This window comes from Panthera leo, chromosome C2, assembly GCF_018350215.1.
Source record: "Panthera leo isolate Ple1 chromosome C2, P.leo_Ple1_pat1.1, whole genome shotgun sequence".
In the NCBI taxonomy this organism is placed as follows: Eukaryota; Metazoa; Chordata; class Mammalia; order Carnivora; family Felidae; genus Panthera; species Panthera leo.
Window position 1 is genome coordinate 78,052,377 of NC_056687.1, and position 16,529 is coordinate 78,068,905.

The 16,529-nt window shown below is 40.2% G+C and overlaps 1 protein-coding gene across 3 annotated transcripts in view; it reads right to left on the reverse strand.

Moving 5' to 3' along the window:
• TP63 (tumor protein p63) overlaps positions 1-16,529 on the reverse strand; it is a 224,483-nt gene that overhangs the window by 69,886 nt on the left and 138,068 nt on the right. For all 3 annotated transcript variants that reach the window (XM_042955040.1, XM_042955041.1, XM_042955039.1), the window contains one exon: positions 9,923-10,177. In XM_042955040.1, the coding sequence (XP_042810974.1) occupies positions 9,923-10,177 (255 nt within the window). The remainder of the gene's footprint in view (positions 1-9,922; positions 10,178-16,529) is intronic.

The following is a 16,529-nucleotide window of genomic DNA, read 5'->3' on the forward strand; positions in this document are numbered from 1 at the left end:
AAACACTAAGAAAAAAAGTAACTGATTAACAGTTGCAGGATCAAATTAAATGTTTTAAGAAGAAATTATTTTATATTATAAAAAACTACATATATACATGCATATATTATTTAGAGAGTATATTTTCATCCCACTTTTATTTCTAGGGATTGATATATCTATACTGTTTCATCCATCCTTGCTTATAAATGGAAAACTGATGAAACTGTAAGCATTCAAGCAGGTACATCAAAAAACAAAAATCCAGGATAAGATAACATATCATGTTTTGAGAACTTGATCTCTCAGGTTCCAAAGAGTTTCATGAACTTTAATGAGACCTCACGACAATACTGCCAAGTAAATACCATAAGACCCATTGAACAGATGGGCAGGGACAAAACAAGGTCCCCGGATCACAATGCTTGTTAGTACCCAAAAGTCTCCCTCTGAGTCCTGTGTTCTACCTCATGGGTCACACTCTTCTTCACCTGTCAGATGACTTCTCAGATTCAAATGAGAACCCTTAAGCTAAGTAATCATTGTTCTTCCTATCTAACGTAACTTGGAAACCATTCAAATAAAAAGAAATGTACTTTGAAATGGAGTACTCGTCTTCGTTTTATTTTTCCCCAAGACTCAGCAGATGATATTGTTTAAACAGCATAAAAAGTAGAAATAAAAACTGAATGATTAGCCCATGAAGGAACCACTGTTTGATGAACCTCAAAATTCACTATTCCTCATATCACAATTAGAAATTACATTCCAAGTCTTCAGACCTTGGTAATACATTAACAAGGTAGCATATTATACTGGTTTTTAATTTTTTGTTTCCACTAAGAAATCATGAGCTTTCATTATAGATTCAACGTGGAATGAGAATGTTCATTCTATTTGTAAAGTGAGAATCTCTCCCTGATTTACCTCACAATAAATGAGATCTAGCATCTCTGGCTACTATCAGATTTTCTTTTAAATTTCACCTGAGGGGAGCCTGATGATGGGGCCATCATCATTATTAAAAACCACAGAAGAGACTGCTGCTAAGATCATTACCTTTAGACCTCCGTGTATTTAATTACAGGACCCCTTGTTTTAAAAGCCATTCCATGTCTACAGAATGTCTGCAGGGCTTCAAAGAGTCTAAGATTTTTCCCTTACAATAAACTCTCCTTTAATCTTAAAAAATTGGAAATGGATGGGCATAAAGCTATGTTATCTCAAGTCACCTTCCAGTTCTGGTGACCTGAGTAGATGTAGTAATTGCTGTTGATAGAAAACTACAAGGATTTATTTTACACACAGTTGCTTTTACTCATGACACGAGAGCTGATTGCTAAACCCCTTTCCTGAGAAAAATACATGTTCCTTTCTCCATTAGAGGGGGCGGGAACCATTGCATGACTTGGTCACACTACGGAAATGGCTGATATTGGGGATACAAGTGGGAGAAGAAGCAGAACTTATATATGAGAAGGCACCAAGTGCAACATTCCCTCAGTAAATGCACACACCATTCTGGCTGATTTTAAGGGATCTTTGTCAAGTTTAACGATATACTGCATTTCTTCTGAGTCATTAAAAATTTTGTATGACATTATTCCCGGTTTATACCTCATGATTTTTGTTCTGGCACACTCTCTATGTGCCAGTTAAAAATAAGCTACCAGTTAGTGAGTTGAGAAAATTGATGTGGAACTCTTTAAATCTCACTGCCGTTTTAGGATTACAATTTTGGCCAATTTTGGAGAGTTAAGTTATAGAGTTCCATGAATTCTCTAATGATAAAAACAAAAGCCAAACAATAAGTTTTTCCTTAGATGAGAAACCAAAAATACATACTATTATTTTTTTTTATAAACTAAAATTTTAATTTTATTTTATGAGAAGGTGAAAGTCATTTATTGCATGAAAAACACAGAAAATTCTGCCATGACAACGTGTGGCTTAGTTTATTGTACAAAGGGATTAACCTATACAGGTTTTTAAAGGGATAGAGAATTATTTACTTCTGAGTGAAACATGTTTACTAGTAATCTTTCCCTTGCTTGCTTTAGTTTCCAGTTATATTATTTAAACTCCACATCATCTTCCCTGGTCACTGTTTAATATATTGCAAGGATAACATTCAGCATATCTATTGTTTTCTTTGGTCTATAGTGGTTTATAAATTTTTAAAAAAATAAAATCATTACTGTCATTTAAAGATCTGGAGATATTACATGCAAACCCAGGTTTCCAGCTGTTCTTGAAAAACCATTCTTCCAACACCAGATGGGCTTTCCCGCATGACAACAGGCTGGGGTTGCAAAGCACTTCCCACTGTATGTGCTGCCATCCCTGTTCTCATCATCTGATCCCGGCTGATATTTTGGTATACCATCTCTGAGGTACCCCATTTCTAGTCCAAATGATATGTTAAACAAAAGGGCCTGATGATCGGATTCCCATTCTTTTTTATTTTATCTTATTTTTTTAAGTTTATTTATTTATTTTGAGAGAGAAAGAGGCAGAGAAGACAGAGGGACGGAGGGAGAATCCCAAGCAGGCTCCACGCTGTCAGCACAGAGCAGGCCCTGGGGCTGAAACCCACAAACTGTGAGATCGTGACCTGAGCAGAAATCAAGAATCAGACGCTCAACCGACTGAGTCACCCAGGCGCCCCTCGAGTCCCAAAAACCAAAAGAGAAACTGACCACGACTAATGGTAACACAGTAAAGGAGGAAAAGAAGGAGGAGAAAGAGGAAGAAGGGAAGGACAAAAAGAAAAAAAAAAAGGAAACTGTCATAGAAAAAGAAATGCCAGCTTTATTTAAATTTGCTAGTTATTTCTTTTTAATTAGTGGTTAGTTCTCATATTAGATATAATAAGTCAATGCCAAAATTTTCATTTTTAAATAAAAACTATAGTGTGTTCAACAAATCTCTCAGAATAGTGTGGGAGGGGCATAAACATTAGATTAGGTGAAACTGGCTTATCACAAATACATTGATCTAGAGTCAGTCTAAACAAATTAGGGCAAGCATGCTGATTAAGTGACTCTGCTCTGCACTTGGGACAATACCCCTGCAGCATGTCTTGTAATGGAAACTCATTTTTAAATCCAATCTAGGGTTGAGTATGACACACAAACCATCACCAAGAATCTTCAAGTTCTTTATTTAGGAGAGTCTTCCTCAATACTTGGTAAACTAAGGAAGAGCTGGAGAGCAGGTGAATATGATCAATGTTATTATTTTCCTCATCATGAGAGAGAGGCACAAAAAGGAGATTTGCAGGACAGCTATGTCAAGAAGTGAAAATAACCTTGTTATGGGTAACAAATGTAACACTGGTGGGAGCCAGTCTACTGACTTCGATCCCTCAGCAATAAAGTCTAACACCCACTCAATTATGAGATCAGCTCAAGTCCCAATTAAAGCTCAAACTTTGAAGACCAAAGTGTTTCCTTTGTGAAAAGAAGTTGATAAATCATATTCACCATGAAAAAGTGTGTCTGTACATCATGTCCTTTGATGGGCTATTCTTAAGAGTCCCAAGATTCCAGAGGGCCACGCAATGGGCTGGCTTGCATTAGATTTCTGCAGAGCTGGCAGCCTTATTCTGGAAGTCTTACATTACAGGTAACCTGATGACAGGGAGGGTGGGCCACAGGCATGCATCTCAGCTCGCCTGTGAAGCCAAGGGGAGAGAGCTTTGCAAGACTGATATGCTGGGATCAATGAAACTCTCCGGGGAACTGGCTGTTCCCCTTTCAAATGCCACCTCCCTAATCTCTCCACTTGCTCAAGTCAGATTCTTCAAAGCTCTGAACAGGACATGAGGCTGGCATGATTAGGAGAGGCAAAGGAAGAATGCTCTCTATAAATCATGGGTGGAGGGAGAAAGCATCAAATTTACAGACAGTTAACAATCAAGGTCAGAACTGAGGGATACTGCTTGGAAGTATAATTGCTTCCTTTAACCATGAAGAGAAAACAGAGTCTCGTAATATTTATTAAGGGCCTACTGTATGCTGGACAGTGTGCTGGGCACCAGGTCAGGATGCCTGACCTCTAAGACCTTGAAATCTGTGAAGGGAGAAAGTCACAAGAGCAAAAATGACTGTATGTCCAAAGGCCAGGTCATTACCTCAGACTAAGCACAACAGAAAACACTAACCTGAGGTTTTCACAGTGTTTGCACACAGATAATACTGTGTGCCATGGGTTATGAGAAAACAGCTCTCAAACTGAGGAAGGTGTGCGAGGCTTATAATCGAGACAGACTGACCTATATTCACAAAGAGGCCTGGTCACTGGAGTCCAGGGAAAGAAAACACTCTGCCCCCAGAAGTGGTGTTCTGATCAGACCTCTCGGTTCTCAGGTAGGTGCCACAGAAAGCTGATCTCTGCCTCCCCACCAACTCCAAAAGCATTCCAGGTCAGTACATATGATTCTTTCTAATGGCCCCAGAGTAATTCGTTATATGGATTTGCCCCAATTTGTTGAAAGTCCCCCACTGGCGGGCGTGTAGGCTCCCAGTACTCTGCCATCGCAAATCAATATGTTGACTCTTTGATAAGTGAAATCCACTGTTGTGTTTTATTTACCATGGTGACTACAAAAGGCATCCCCATAAATGAAGTGGCAGATTAACAATGAAAAATAAATGCTGAAGTCAACAGGTTCTTAAAATATGGAGAGGGTCCTGCCTTGTGCAGGCAAGGAGGCTGCATTGGCTTGGGCAGGCATAGGAAAATAGCACAGCCACCCTGCATAAGTCTGCGTATGGGGCGGCCTGTAATCATTCTCTAGCATCTATTCATATATTTGGATAGTGGATAGTATCACAGTCCCTTGGGGCTAGAGTATGTATGCATGCCTGAAAGCACTAAGGAAAGCAAGAAAAGTAGAAACATTCTGCTCTGCGTCCTTTCAAATTATTACTTGTTGTACGAGTGAACCTTCACAAAACTGTAATAAGCTCATGAAACAAAGGGATCAAAATTCAGACTCATAAACATTTATATGCCTATGGCCAGTCAGGCGCTGATCAGTGCTCTAGACAGATCATGCAATTCTCATAACAAGGGATGTATTAACATGGCCACTTGCAGACATGAAAAAGCGAGTTTTAAAGAGATTGGATTCTTTGGGCAGGTCGCTTATGCTGCTAGGAAATTTCAGAATTGAAATCTGTATCTAAGTTTCCTGCCATTTCTAAAACACCATTCTGTCAACTGTCTTATAGCTAATGATTCCTAGCTATAATACTGGAGTAGCACCTTAATACAATAAGTGGTAGGCCTCTCTTAGCAGTAGCAATTATATTGTAGAAATAAGCAAAGAGTCTGAAAGTAAATCCTGAATTCAGTACTGCTTGGGTTTGAATGTGTGTGTGTATGTGTCTGTGAAACAGAGAATATGGAAAATGTTATCACACTTCATTTTATTTCATTGGAAGAAGTTTATTTTAAAAAAAAATTTTTTTAACGTTTATTTTTGAGACAGAGAGAGACAGAGCATGAACGGGGGAGGGTCAGAGAGAGGGAGACACAGAATCTGAAACAGGCTCCAGGCTCTGAGCTGTCAGCACAGAGCCCGACGTGGGGCTCGAACTCACGGACCGCGAGATCATGACCTGAGCCGAAGTTGGACGCTTAACCGACTGAGCCACCCAGGCGCCCCGGGAGAAGTTTAAAATAAATACCATATTTTTATGGAACTGGACATACAACTGTATTTGTTATGTAAAAAATAGAGGGGTGCTTTGGTGGCTCAGTTGGTTAAGTGTCCGGCTTTGGCTCAGGTCATGATCTCCCAGTTCGTGAGTTTGAGCCCTGGATCGGGCTCTGTGCTGACAGCTCAGAGCCTGGAGCCTGCTTCGGATTCTGTGTCTCCCTCTCTCTCCGCTCCTTCCCCATTCACATTCTGTCTCTGTTTCTCTCTCAAAAATAAATAAACATTAAAAAAATAAAAAATAGAGAAAGCAAAGGAAATATGCATATACACTTTAAATGTATTAATTGTGTTTTGGCAGTAATTATGCGTAAAATCAGAATGAAAAGAGAAAACACAAAAGGACAATGACAAGTGATAAAATGGTACTAAACAGTTTTTATTACAGAATTACCAGAATACCATGTAGTAAGTGTGGCTCTTCCTAATGACAGCTGCTTCTGCTGCTTCCCATTTGTGCACGGTTTTAAATTATAGTGTTTTATTTTGAAAAGTTGCTTTAAAATGCACATATGCCTAAGAAATAGGTGTTGTGTAATAGGACATTTAAAAAACCCTCCATCCACCTTTTGGGATGAACAATGGATGTTGTATGGAAACCAATTTGACAATAAATTTCATATTAAAAAAATAATAAAATAAAATAAAATAAAATAAAATACCCTCCATCACTTGGTCTTTAGCACCATACTACACAGGGCCTGTGTGTCCCTGTATGTCTCCTTCTATCAATCAGGGGGAAAGACAGTCTAGACAGGATGGCAGACAGACTTGAACTGGGAGTGAGGGGTCCTGGGTTCCTTTCCCTCCTCGACAGGTGATAAGCCTTGGAACCTTGACTTCTCTAAGTTTCCTCATTTATAAAAGTGGGGCTAACAGCCTCAGTTGTGAGGCTCAACCAAAATAAATGTATGGGACAATACTTTTTAAAATGTGAGGTCTATGGGGGCACCTGGGTGGCTCAGACCTTTAAGCGTCTGACTCTTGGTTTTGGCTCAGATCAGGATCTCACGGCTCATGATAGCTCTGCCGTCATGCTGACAGTGCTTGGTCTGTTTGGGATTCTCTCTCTCTCTCTCCGCCCCCCCTCATTCTCTGTCCCTCCCCTGCACACTCATGCTCTCTCTCGCTCTCTCTCTCTCCCCCGCCCTCAAAATAAATAAATGATGTTTGAAAAACAAACAAACAAACAAAAGTGAGGTCGATGTATAAGAACAAGGATATATAATTTGGCTTAGAGACTCAGATGCTGCTATGTACAAGATACTGGTGTCTGTGGATAGATCTGAGGTCTTTTCAAGTGATTTCAACTGCTACTCAGATAAGGGTTCAAGTGTCCTAAATTTAGAAGAAATGCAACTGGGCCTAAAATAAAACTGATGATGAACAAGAAAGTACTACTTAGGAAAACTCTAGACACCACACGCTACACCAGTAGGGGAGAATGGACATCTAATTCAACCTGTTCTATACAACCTGTAAAATTCTATATGGTTCTGTAAAATCTATAGGGCAGACTGTAGACAAATGAACCAAGATCCAAGAAAGGCAAAACAGCTTAACCCAGGCCACTCATTAAATGGCAGGCAAAACACCTAATAAGAACCTAAGTCCTTCTAGAAGTGTCCTATGCTGATTATTAACACTAGCACACCAGAAGAAAAGAAAACAAATTTTACCAGACTCCTCTTTTTCCTCATCAGAGACACAGATCGAACACAAGAAAGACCAAGTGACTTGGCTAAAGTCACAAAGATGATCATGTCTAGAATCCAGGTTTTCTGCCCCCCCAAAGAGTGACCTTTCCCCTAACAGCAGTGCCTACCCCTTTATTCAGGGTACAGACCTCACTGTTGTCCCACCTAAGGAAATTTTACCAGTATACTCCACAAGACATTTTATTTTCTTTTTAACCTGCCACTTAGGCATACATCCCCAACCTTGTGTGTGTGTGTGTGCGTGTGTGTGCGTGTATGTGTGTGTGTGTGTGTGACAATTTACTTGTCCTAGAGAAGGGCTTTGATGTTTCAGAATTGTGTTGAATCTAAAAAAAATAAACCTTAAGACTTCTGTATGGGAGGTGATACAGGAGGCGAAGGGTGGCTGATTTAATGTTCCACTTGCAACAAGATCTATCACCATGGTTCTTAAACCATTTTAGAAGGGAAGTGAGCAATCATTAAGTGGTCTCCATATGCCCATCAGCCCTTCAGATGTGCTTATTCCTAACACAGCAGAGCTTGGCCTGGGTATGCAAACAAAAAACTGTTAGCCTTGGAGATCAGGGATTATGAACACCCAATCGGCAACCCCTATTCTAAAGCACATTATGCTCCACTTATAAAATGGTTAGTCGGGCAGATCTTCAGCAAAGTATTACTTAGATTGATCAACCAATATTTATTAAGGCTTATGAACTCTAAGTTTACTCACCTTTAGTGTCCACCTCCAGGATTATTAATATAAAAGACACTCATGATTATAACACAGTTGGTGAGTAACACATGGAAAAAAGATCAAATTGTAGGCTCATAGTTAGACTTTATGTTTGAAATATGAACCATGACAGAACCGCTTCTCCAATCATGAAAGAAAAGCACTAAAATAAAATTTTAGGCAAGTGTTGAACATCCTTATGTGGAACGGTAGAAAAAGAAAGAAAGAGGGGTACCTGGGTGGCTCAGTCAGTTAAGTGTCCAACTTCAGCTCAAGTCACAATCTCAGGGTTCCTGAGGTTAAGCCCCGAGTCAGGCTCTGTGCTAACAGCTCAGAGCCTGGAGCCTGCTTCAGATTCTGTGTCTCCCTGTCTCTCTGCCCCTCCCTGACTCACACTCGGTCTCTCTCTCTCTCTCTCTCTCTCTCTCTCTTTCTCTCTCTCAAAAAATGAATAAACATTGAAAAAAATTTTAATTAGAAAAAACGAAAAAGAAAGAAAGAACACAATCCGGTGGGGCAGGTCAGAATCAGAAATAGGTCCTGTTACACAAAAGCCTCTGTCCGTTTAGGGATGTCATTTAACCTCCACATTCTTAGCTTTCCTTACTAGTGAAATGGGAAGTATACAGCTCATCCTACTTAGCTCACAAAGAAGTGAAGACAAAATGAGGGAACACATGTGAAATTACATTGGGATGTAGTCTTATAAATGTAGATTGTTTTATGAACCATATACAGCTGGATTAAAGCAACAGTGAACTAGATGCTATAATATAGAAGTAAAACACTTTCCAAAGAAAGCTATTTGCCAAAGAGGAAAAAAAAACCTGTTAAAACAATTCTAAAGCTACTTTTCAATAAGAGGATGATTTTTGGAAGTGCTTTTAGAATCCATGCAAATATTAAGTTGTTTGAAAAACATGCATGCCACTTTGGCATTGGCCATTCTTTGATCAAGCAATTAAAACCAGCCTTGTCCATCTCCTCCCTTATATACAAACCTTATTTATAATACATTACAATATGAACTTTGAAATAGAATAAACATTCTTGTACCTTTTTAATTTTTGAAAATATTTCCATATTTTCTTGGAAAAGTTACATATGTAAAGTTCTTTTTTTCAACATTTTTAATCATAATGTCTTTGGACTAATTCAGGACTCTGATGTACAGTTTTAGAAGCGTCTTTGGGGGAAAAATTATAAAGGTGATAAATCTATTTGTATCAATAAGTTACGACTCGTGTTATAGAACCTACACGTATAAACAAATTTAGCCCTTCCTTAATAAATGAAATTTATATTTCTTATTACCCCATGCCTGTGATTTTTTTTAACCACATATTAATATGGCATTTACTTCTTTAAAATAAGGAGACTGGTAACTATCCTACATTCTGGTAAATGCAAATACGCATCCTACAACTATGATATTTCTTGTTGGCATACTGCTTTATAGCTTTCCAAAAACTTTTACACCAAGGACCCCTGACAGCCGGGAGGGGGGAGAACAGATTCGCTGAAAATACTACGTGCCAGCCAGAACACAGGACTTTGGTTCCCAGATCAGGGCTTTGCCCACTCAATGGCACTTTTTCTTTCTCTGGTTCAGTGTTAAATAGTCAAAACCAAAATGTCCTTGGAGGACAGGGAGAAACTGTGAAATGAATCTCTAAGCCTTGACAGAGTTGAGAAGTCCCTGGGGGGGAGGGGGGAGCAATGAAGACCACCCTTGGAGGCAGGGGTCAGGTTTAAGGGCACACAGGTGCCCGGGGCTCTTACCGTCCAGGTGGCCGACTTGGCGGTGCTAGACTGCTGGAAAGACACGTCGAAGCTGTGCGGGCCCGGGTAGTCGGTGTTGGAAGGGATGGCGGGGGAAGGCGACAGGGCATCGAAGGTGGAGCTGGGCTGCGCGTAGGGCGACGGTGCCGTGACGCTGTTCTGCGCATGGTCTGTGTTGTAGGGGCTGGTGGACGAGGAGCCGTTCTGAATCTGCTGGTCCATGCTGTTCAGGAGCCCCAGGTTCGTGTACTGTGGCTGCAGGACACCCAGAAACCCCAGAGTTAGCCATTTCAGCTGCCCATCATTGCTCCGAAAAGGCGTCATTTGGTGCATGCGTTGTCCAGAAATCCACCGTGGGTCTATGAAACTTCATATTTCAAGTAAAGGGACCAATTTGCGATACACGGAAACAGCAAGGGAAGTCTGAGGCCTGTGCGTGCCTTGTAAGGGTGCAGCCTTGGGAGACTGTGGTCTCCTGAAGAGCAACTAAAAGTAGAATATATACAATGATACTGAGGTAGCATTGTATGGTGACAGACGGTGGCTGCATGTGTGGTAGGCATAGCATAGGGTATAGACTTGACATTACCATATTGTACCCCAGGAACGAATGTAACATTGTGTGGCAACTATATTTGAATTAAAGAAAATATGGAATACGTGCTCATTAACAAACTGGGCAGAAATGTCCAGTGTTTAGTAGGTGTATAGAATATCTTTACAATAAATGAATACCACGTGCTACTCCCCCCCCCCCTCCGCCATGTTATTCAGAATGAGAATGATCACTGGATAGATATGTTATAAAAGGGATGTGCGCATCAAATTGCTGCAGATGGAACAAAAGCAGATGTTCTCCAAATTTCCTTGTAGTCTTATTATCTAAATTCTGTCCCAGGGTACCAAGAGTGCCCCCAACCCCCGACCAAGGTCTCAGTTCGTCAAGACTGGCGAAGCATCGGTAGCAAGGTAAGGGTGAGTCACCTATATGCTTTTAAAAGTAACATGCTAGTATATCATCCAAACACAGCCTAATTTTTCCTCTGTTCTTTCATTTTCTTTGCAGCAGTTTGTTCTTTGCCAGAGTAGAACATGTGTAAGAGAAATATCACTTAGTTATAATAAACATTCTATATTTGATGTAATTGAGGCGCACATTAGTTCGGGTAACTCTGCCGCCTGATGTCTTATGCCTTCTGTACAAATGGTTACAGTAGGCATTCTGTGCATGGTATATGGAAAGAATGAATTAACTTTTCATTAAATCTGCATGTACGGAAAGAATGGATTAACTTTTCATTTAATCCGCAAAAAAAAAAAAATGTATTACTATCGGAGAGGGGGAGTGATTTGCTCAAGCATCAGCTAATAAGCAAAGAGTGGGAATTATGAAACCAAATCTTCTGACTCTGAGTCTAGGGCCCTGCCCAGCACCATCACACCTGTCAGCCTGAGGAGATAATTCAAGTCATTCCTAAACTTGAGTCAAACTGGACACATTTCCAGAAGGGGCAACCACTGTATGGGACAGGTTTGCTTGTACAGGTTAATCTCATTGTTTCTTCAAGGGAGTGAAGGGGAAACCAAGCAAAAGCAAGAAGAGAAAAAACAGTCTTGTGGGCACCGAGGAGACTGGCTTCTCCCTGGAAAAAGAACTCTGAGAGTCCTAGCCCCAGTAAAATGATGGAGAAGAACAAACTTACAAAAGCAATAGACGCTTGACAAAAATGTTAATGAAACTAAATTATTTAACCAAACTTTTGGTATTTCACATGGCGGGGGGAGAAGCGAAGAGCTCTGCCATTCCCTTCAGTCCAGAGAGCATCTGTCTAAATGTTAAAGGCCGCATGCCCATTCCATTACATTTATACTTTCACATTCCACTGCCGAATGCCACGTCCCCATTTGCTCTTCAAATAACTATTAATCTCTTGACACTTATCCCCATGCTGACAAGAGCAGCTGTTTGTCTTGCCTCCTCTCCCCTCTGACTTCGGCAGCTCCTATCCCCCCCTCCTTCTTTCCATCTTCAGCTCTCCCCTCTTGACAGGTGAGGCAGGACTGCAGGTGAGATGAGGAGGGGAGAAGAAAATAAAACCCCACCCCTGAGGCCCCACAAAGCGTCCACCTCCCCACCCCCAGGCTGATTTCAAAGTCCCCAGGTATCCAAGCCTGCAGCAGCAGAGGAGGAATGGGATTGAAAAGATATTATTTGTGTTCAAGTTAAGGGTCAGCATGCAAAGCCCTCCTGAACGTCCGGGAGGAATCAGATAATGCTCCCAGAGGCACGTGCTTCCCTACAGCAGTACAATTAGGGAAGCGGCGGGCCCTGACATAAAGGACAAAGAAACTGGGCCGAGCACTTTCTCACAGGCAGTAAAATGCCTGTTGAGCCACCCTTCCCTCCTCCTTCCAGCTATGCAGAATTGGAACTTCAGCTAATTGTGGGCTTGGATGAGAACAAAGAAACATAGCCCTTTGAAAACTCTTTTTTTTTTTTTTGATATATGTAAAGAGAAAAGTTTTGGGACCAGCTTTAAAAGCCAGTGAGCAAACACTCAGCACTTCGCTAAGGACTTAAGAGAAAGGGAAAATGCATTCACTTCAGAGGCACCTAGGAGACCCCTGGGACTGCGGTGAGGCTGAACATAATGGGTGGTTCTAAAGAAACAGAAGCCTTATTCCCAGTCATTAACAGCACTGTGGGTGCTGATGGCTGGGCTTTTAAATGCCATCATTTTTAATTCCAATCAGTTTAGGTGAAAAATTTTACTTAATAACAACAGAGTGTGCCTCCACTGCCTAGGTTTCTTTATGCATCATAAAGCTGGAATTCTCAGGTTTAGACAAAGAGCCTCTCACTATCCAAGATAAAAATGGAAAAACACATTTCAATGCAAACCTTTCTTAAATGTTACTTTAAAGAAACATAACCAAGTAGTATACTCAATTGTCTTAAAAAAAATCTAAAGTACAAAACCAGCACTACTAACTTTAAATTAATTAGCTGAAAATACAAACAAGAACAAACCCAAAGAATTCCATGAAAGGAAATCTGCTTGGATACTTTGCTTAACTTTATTAAAAATCGATGTCATAAGCCTGCCATGGGAAACAGTCCTTTTGAAGTTAATTTAAAAAGCATTTAGTTAACAACAACGAGAGAAGTTTCTTATTTGCCTCTGATTTGACAAGAGAGTGGACATGTGGACAGAGCAGCATTGGAGGCTGAGGGGCAGATCAACATTGCCGAGAAGAACAAGTCCTCCATAGGCCAGATCAGCAAAATAATTTGCATGACTCAGTGCAAAATGAAAATACAGGCCCTCTTGTTCATAAATTATTAAGTTTCAAAATGGTGATGCACCTGGCTAGCTCAGTTGGTTAGGAGTCTGACTCTTAATTTCAGCTCAGGTCACAATCTCATGGTTCCTGAGTTCAAGCCCCACTGTCAGTCCCAAGACTGCTTGGTATTCTCTTTCTCTCTGCACCCCCCCCCCCCGACCCCCACCCCATTCCCTCTCTGTCTCTCTCTCTCAAAATAAAATAAAAAAAATAAATAAACATTAAAAAAAATAAACATTAAAAAAATGGTGATAGCAGAGCATTAAACAAAGCACAGCACCCCTTGCTACTACATACCTTGTATGCCCATGAAGCTAGCTCTGTACCAGGTTAATGAGAACAATATTTATACCTTATTTTCCACCAAAGTGAAGCTGATGGGATGAATGGAGCAATGCCTGTGCCCCTTCTTTACTACAATTCCATGAATATAGGGGGTGGGGATCTTGTGTTATTCTTAGATGTTCATGTAATGCCTATTTACAGTGACCAGTAAAAGAGTGTGAAAAGTTAGAACATGGCACTTGCACATCAGTCAAAAAGCTGCCCTTAGAAGAACTGTATGGGGTCGTCTATGTCCCATGTGTTCTGATGTAATAAAAACTATTAGCATATTTGAAATGAAATAGAAACTAGATTGTCCCTTTCTAAACCATGAGGCATCTTGATTTTGAAATAAACTTAATATATTCTGTAGACACTCGATGAATGAATGAATGCATGCATGCATGAATGAATGAATAAAAATGTCACATATCTACCCTATCATGTCTGAAAGAGGAGACAGCCTTGTTTCTACAAAACCTGAAAGGCAAAATGAACACAACTTGTCTGAAGTCTACTGTAAGACTGATAAAGTAAAACAACTGATTTCCTCTGAATTCAAACAGATGCATCATTTCCTATAAAATAACTTTGAAACAGAAGACTCACCACCTGGACCCTAGGTTTTTTACCAGCATCTGTAACTGGAATATATTCAGTTTCATCACACACTAGTTGATCTGACCGCAGAAAGGATGAAACACACCTTGGTCACAGAGACTTATACTCCTGGTAATCACAGAACAAATTGGGGGTGTTCTGAAACACGGAGCTGTCATGATTAGTGTAGGGATACCCAGGGGCTGAATCTTAAACTGCTTGCTTTTACCATTAGGAAAGAGTAAGTTTAGATAAGTAGTATTACCAAATACAGATAAAAGTATTTTCTTGTTTTTCTCCTCTCTTACACCCTTCACATTCTCATAGCCATCTATAGGCTCTGATTTGTTTCTTCACTAAACTTCAATTTGGATGGATTATTAGAATTATAATACAGAAGATTAGATTTTTTTTTTTTTTCCTGAGTGGACACTGCTGTAAGAGTGCCCTATAAATGCAATCCCTATTTAGTTTCATCTATTTTTTCCCCCCTGGGTTACACTGTTAAATGATCTTAAACTCTGAACATAATATGAACCTAAATTTTCTTCTTATCTGCTCAGCAATACTGTGTCAGTATATATCACTGTAAATAAAACTCAATATTGAATACCTGGGTTGACAATGTAATAAGTACTTTAATATAAAAGAATTTAGCATCGGGGCTCCTGGGTGGCTCAGTCGGTTAAGCGTCCGACTTCAGCTCAGGTCACGATCTTGCGGTCCGTGAGTTCGAGCCCCGCATCGGGCTCTGGGCTAATGGCTCAGAGCCTGGAGCCTGCTTCCGATTCTGTGTCTCCCTCTCTCTCTGCCCCTCCCCTGTTCATGCTCTGTCTCTCTCTCTGTCTCAAAAATAAATAAACGTTAAAAAAAATTTAAAAAAAAAAGAATTTAGCATCAAAAAAAAAAAAAAAAAAAAAAAAAGGATCCCCATCAAGTCATTTGACCAGTGCAATGGAAAGAGGGACTTAGATATAATTTGTGTTTCTGAAAACTTTCTCCTCCAATTTATAAGAGACATGTTATAAGTTCTATTTACTAGACATTACCATCCGTAATAGCTAATTTATGGCAGCATGGCAACAAGAGCTAACAGTCTATGGCAAGAGGTTAATTCAAAAAATAAGAAGAAAAGGAATTAAAGCCAAATCAGGAATAGGAGAGGTTGCTGTCAGGATATGTAATCGAAATTAATTTACTTCCATTTAGGAGTGCTTGGATGGCTCAGTCAGTTAAGCCTCTGACTTCAGCTCAGGTCATGATCTCACGGCTCATGGGTTCAAGCCCCACATCGGGCTCTGTGCTGACAGCTCAGAGCCTGGAGCCTGCTTTGGATTTTGTCTCCTTTTCTCTCTGCCCCACCCCGACTCGTTTTCTCTCTCTCTCTGTCTCTCAAAAATAAGTAAACATTAAACAAATTTTTAAATGTTTCCTTGTCACAGGAAACAAGTTGCCCAAATTTCATTTGGAAGAAATTATATTTATAATCTTTGACTGATTATTAGACAAGGCTAGGGAAGGGAATTGAATCCTCTTTAGGACTTACCATTCCTGAATGGATCCTAGTAATGGAACAGAACTTGGAACCTAGACTTAGTGATGTGGGATCTAAGTCCCAACACTGCCACTAATGTGCTGAAAACTCTGTGCAAGGTACATGAACCACCTGGACCTTAGTTTCCTACAAGGAGACTGAATCTCATGATCAAACATAAAAGCATTCTGATGGATGACCACACTCCTCCACAAAGCTATATTAAAGTGCCATGAGATTACTTTCAAAACATGAGATAACCTGCTTTTTTATTTATCCAGATTTACCAAGCCAAGCCTAGAAATCAGCAGCATGCATACACTTTCCTCAGCTGATTAAACCTTTCACCTTGGGTTTCCTGAAGGAGCTCTCGTGAACATTCTAAAGCCCCTCCTGGGAAAAGAAAGCAGTTTTCCTTGTGACCCTGGCTTTACAAAGCATTCATTCGAATATGCTCTAGTAGACAGTGCTATACTTCATCCCCAAATATCAGCAGGATGGTGACTTTTCAACAAGCACTGCCGTAGGGAGAAATGCTTGTCATTTTTTAGTTTTCTATTGCCTGCCTCACCTGAAAGAATGATGGCTTGTTTTATGCTAGAATTGAACACAACTGAGTTAAAATGCTCCATTTGTAGCCAAGAAGATATTTGTATAACAACGTCAAGTTGAAGTACCATCTTTCAACCTTAAGAATATATTCAGCTTCTGATTTTTCTCAAGACCAGATTTTGTTCCTTGTAAAATATTTAGCTTCTTTTATCTTCCAAATGATCCCCCAAAGCACATGCTTCGAGGTAAAGT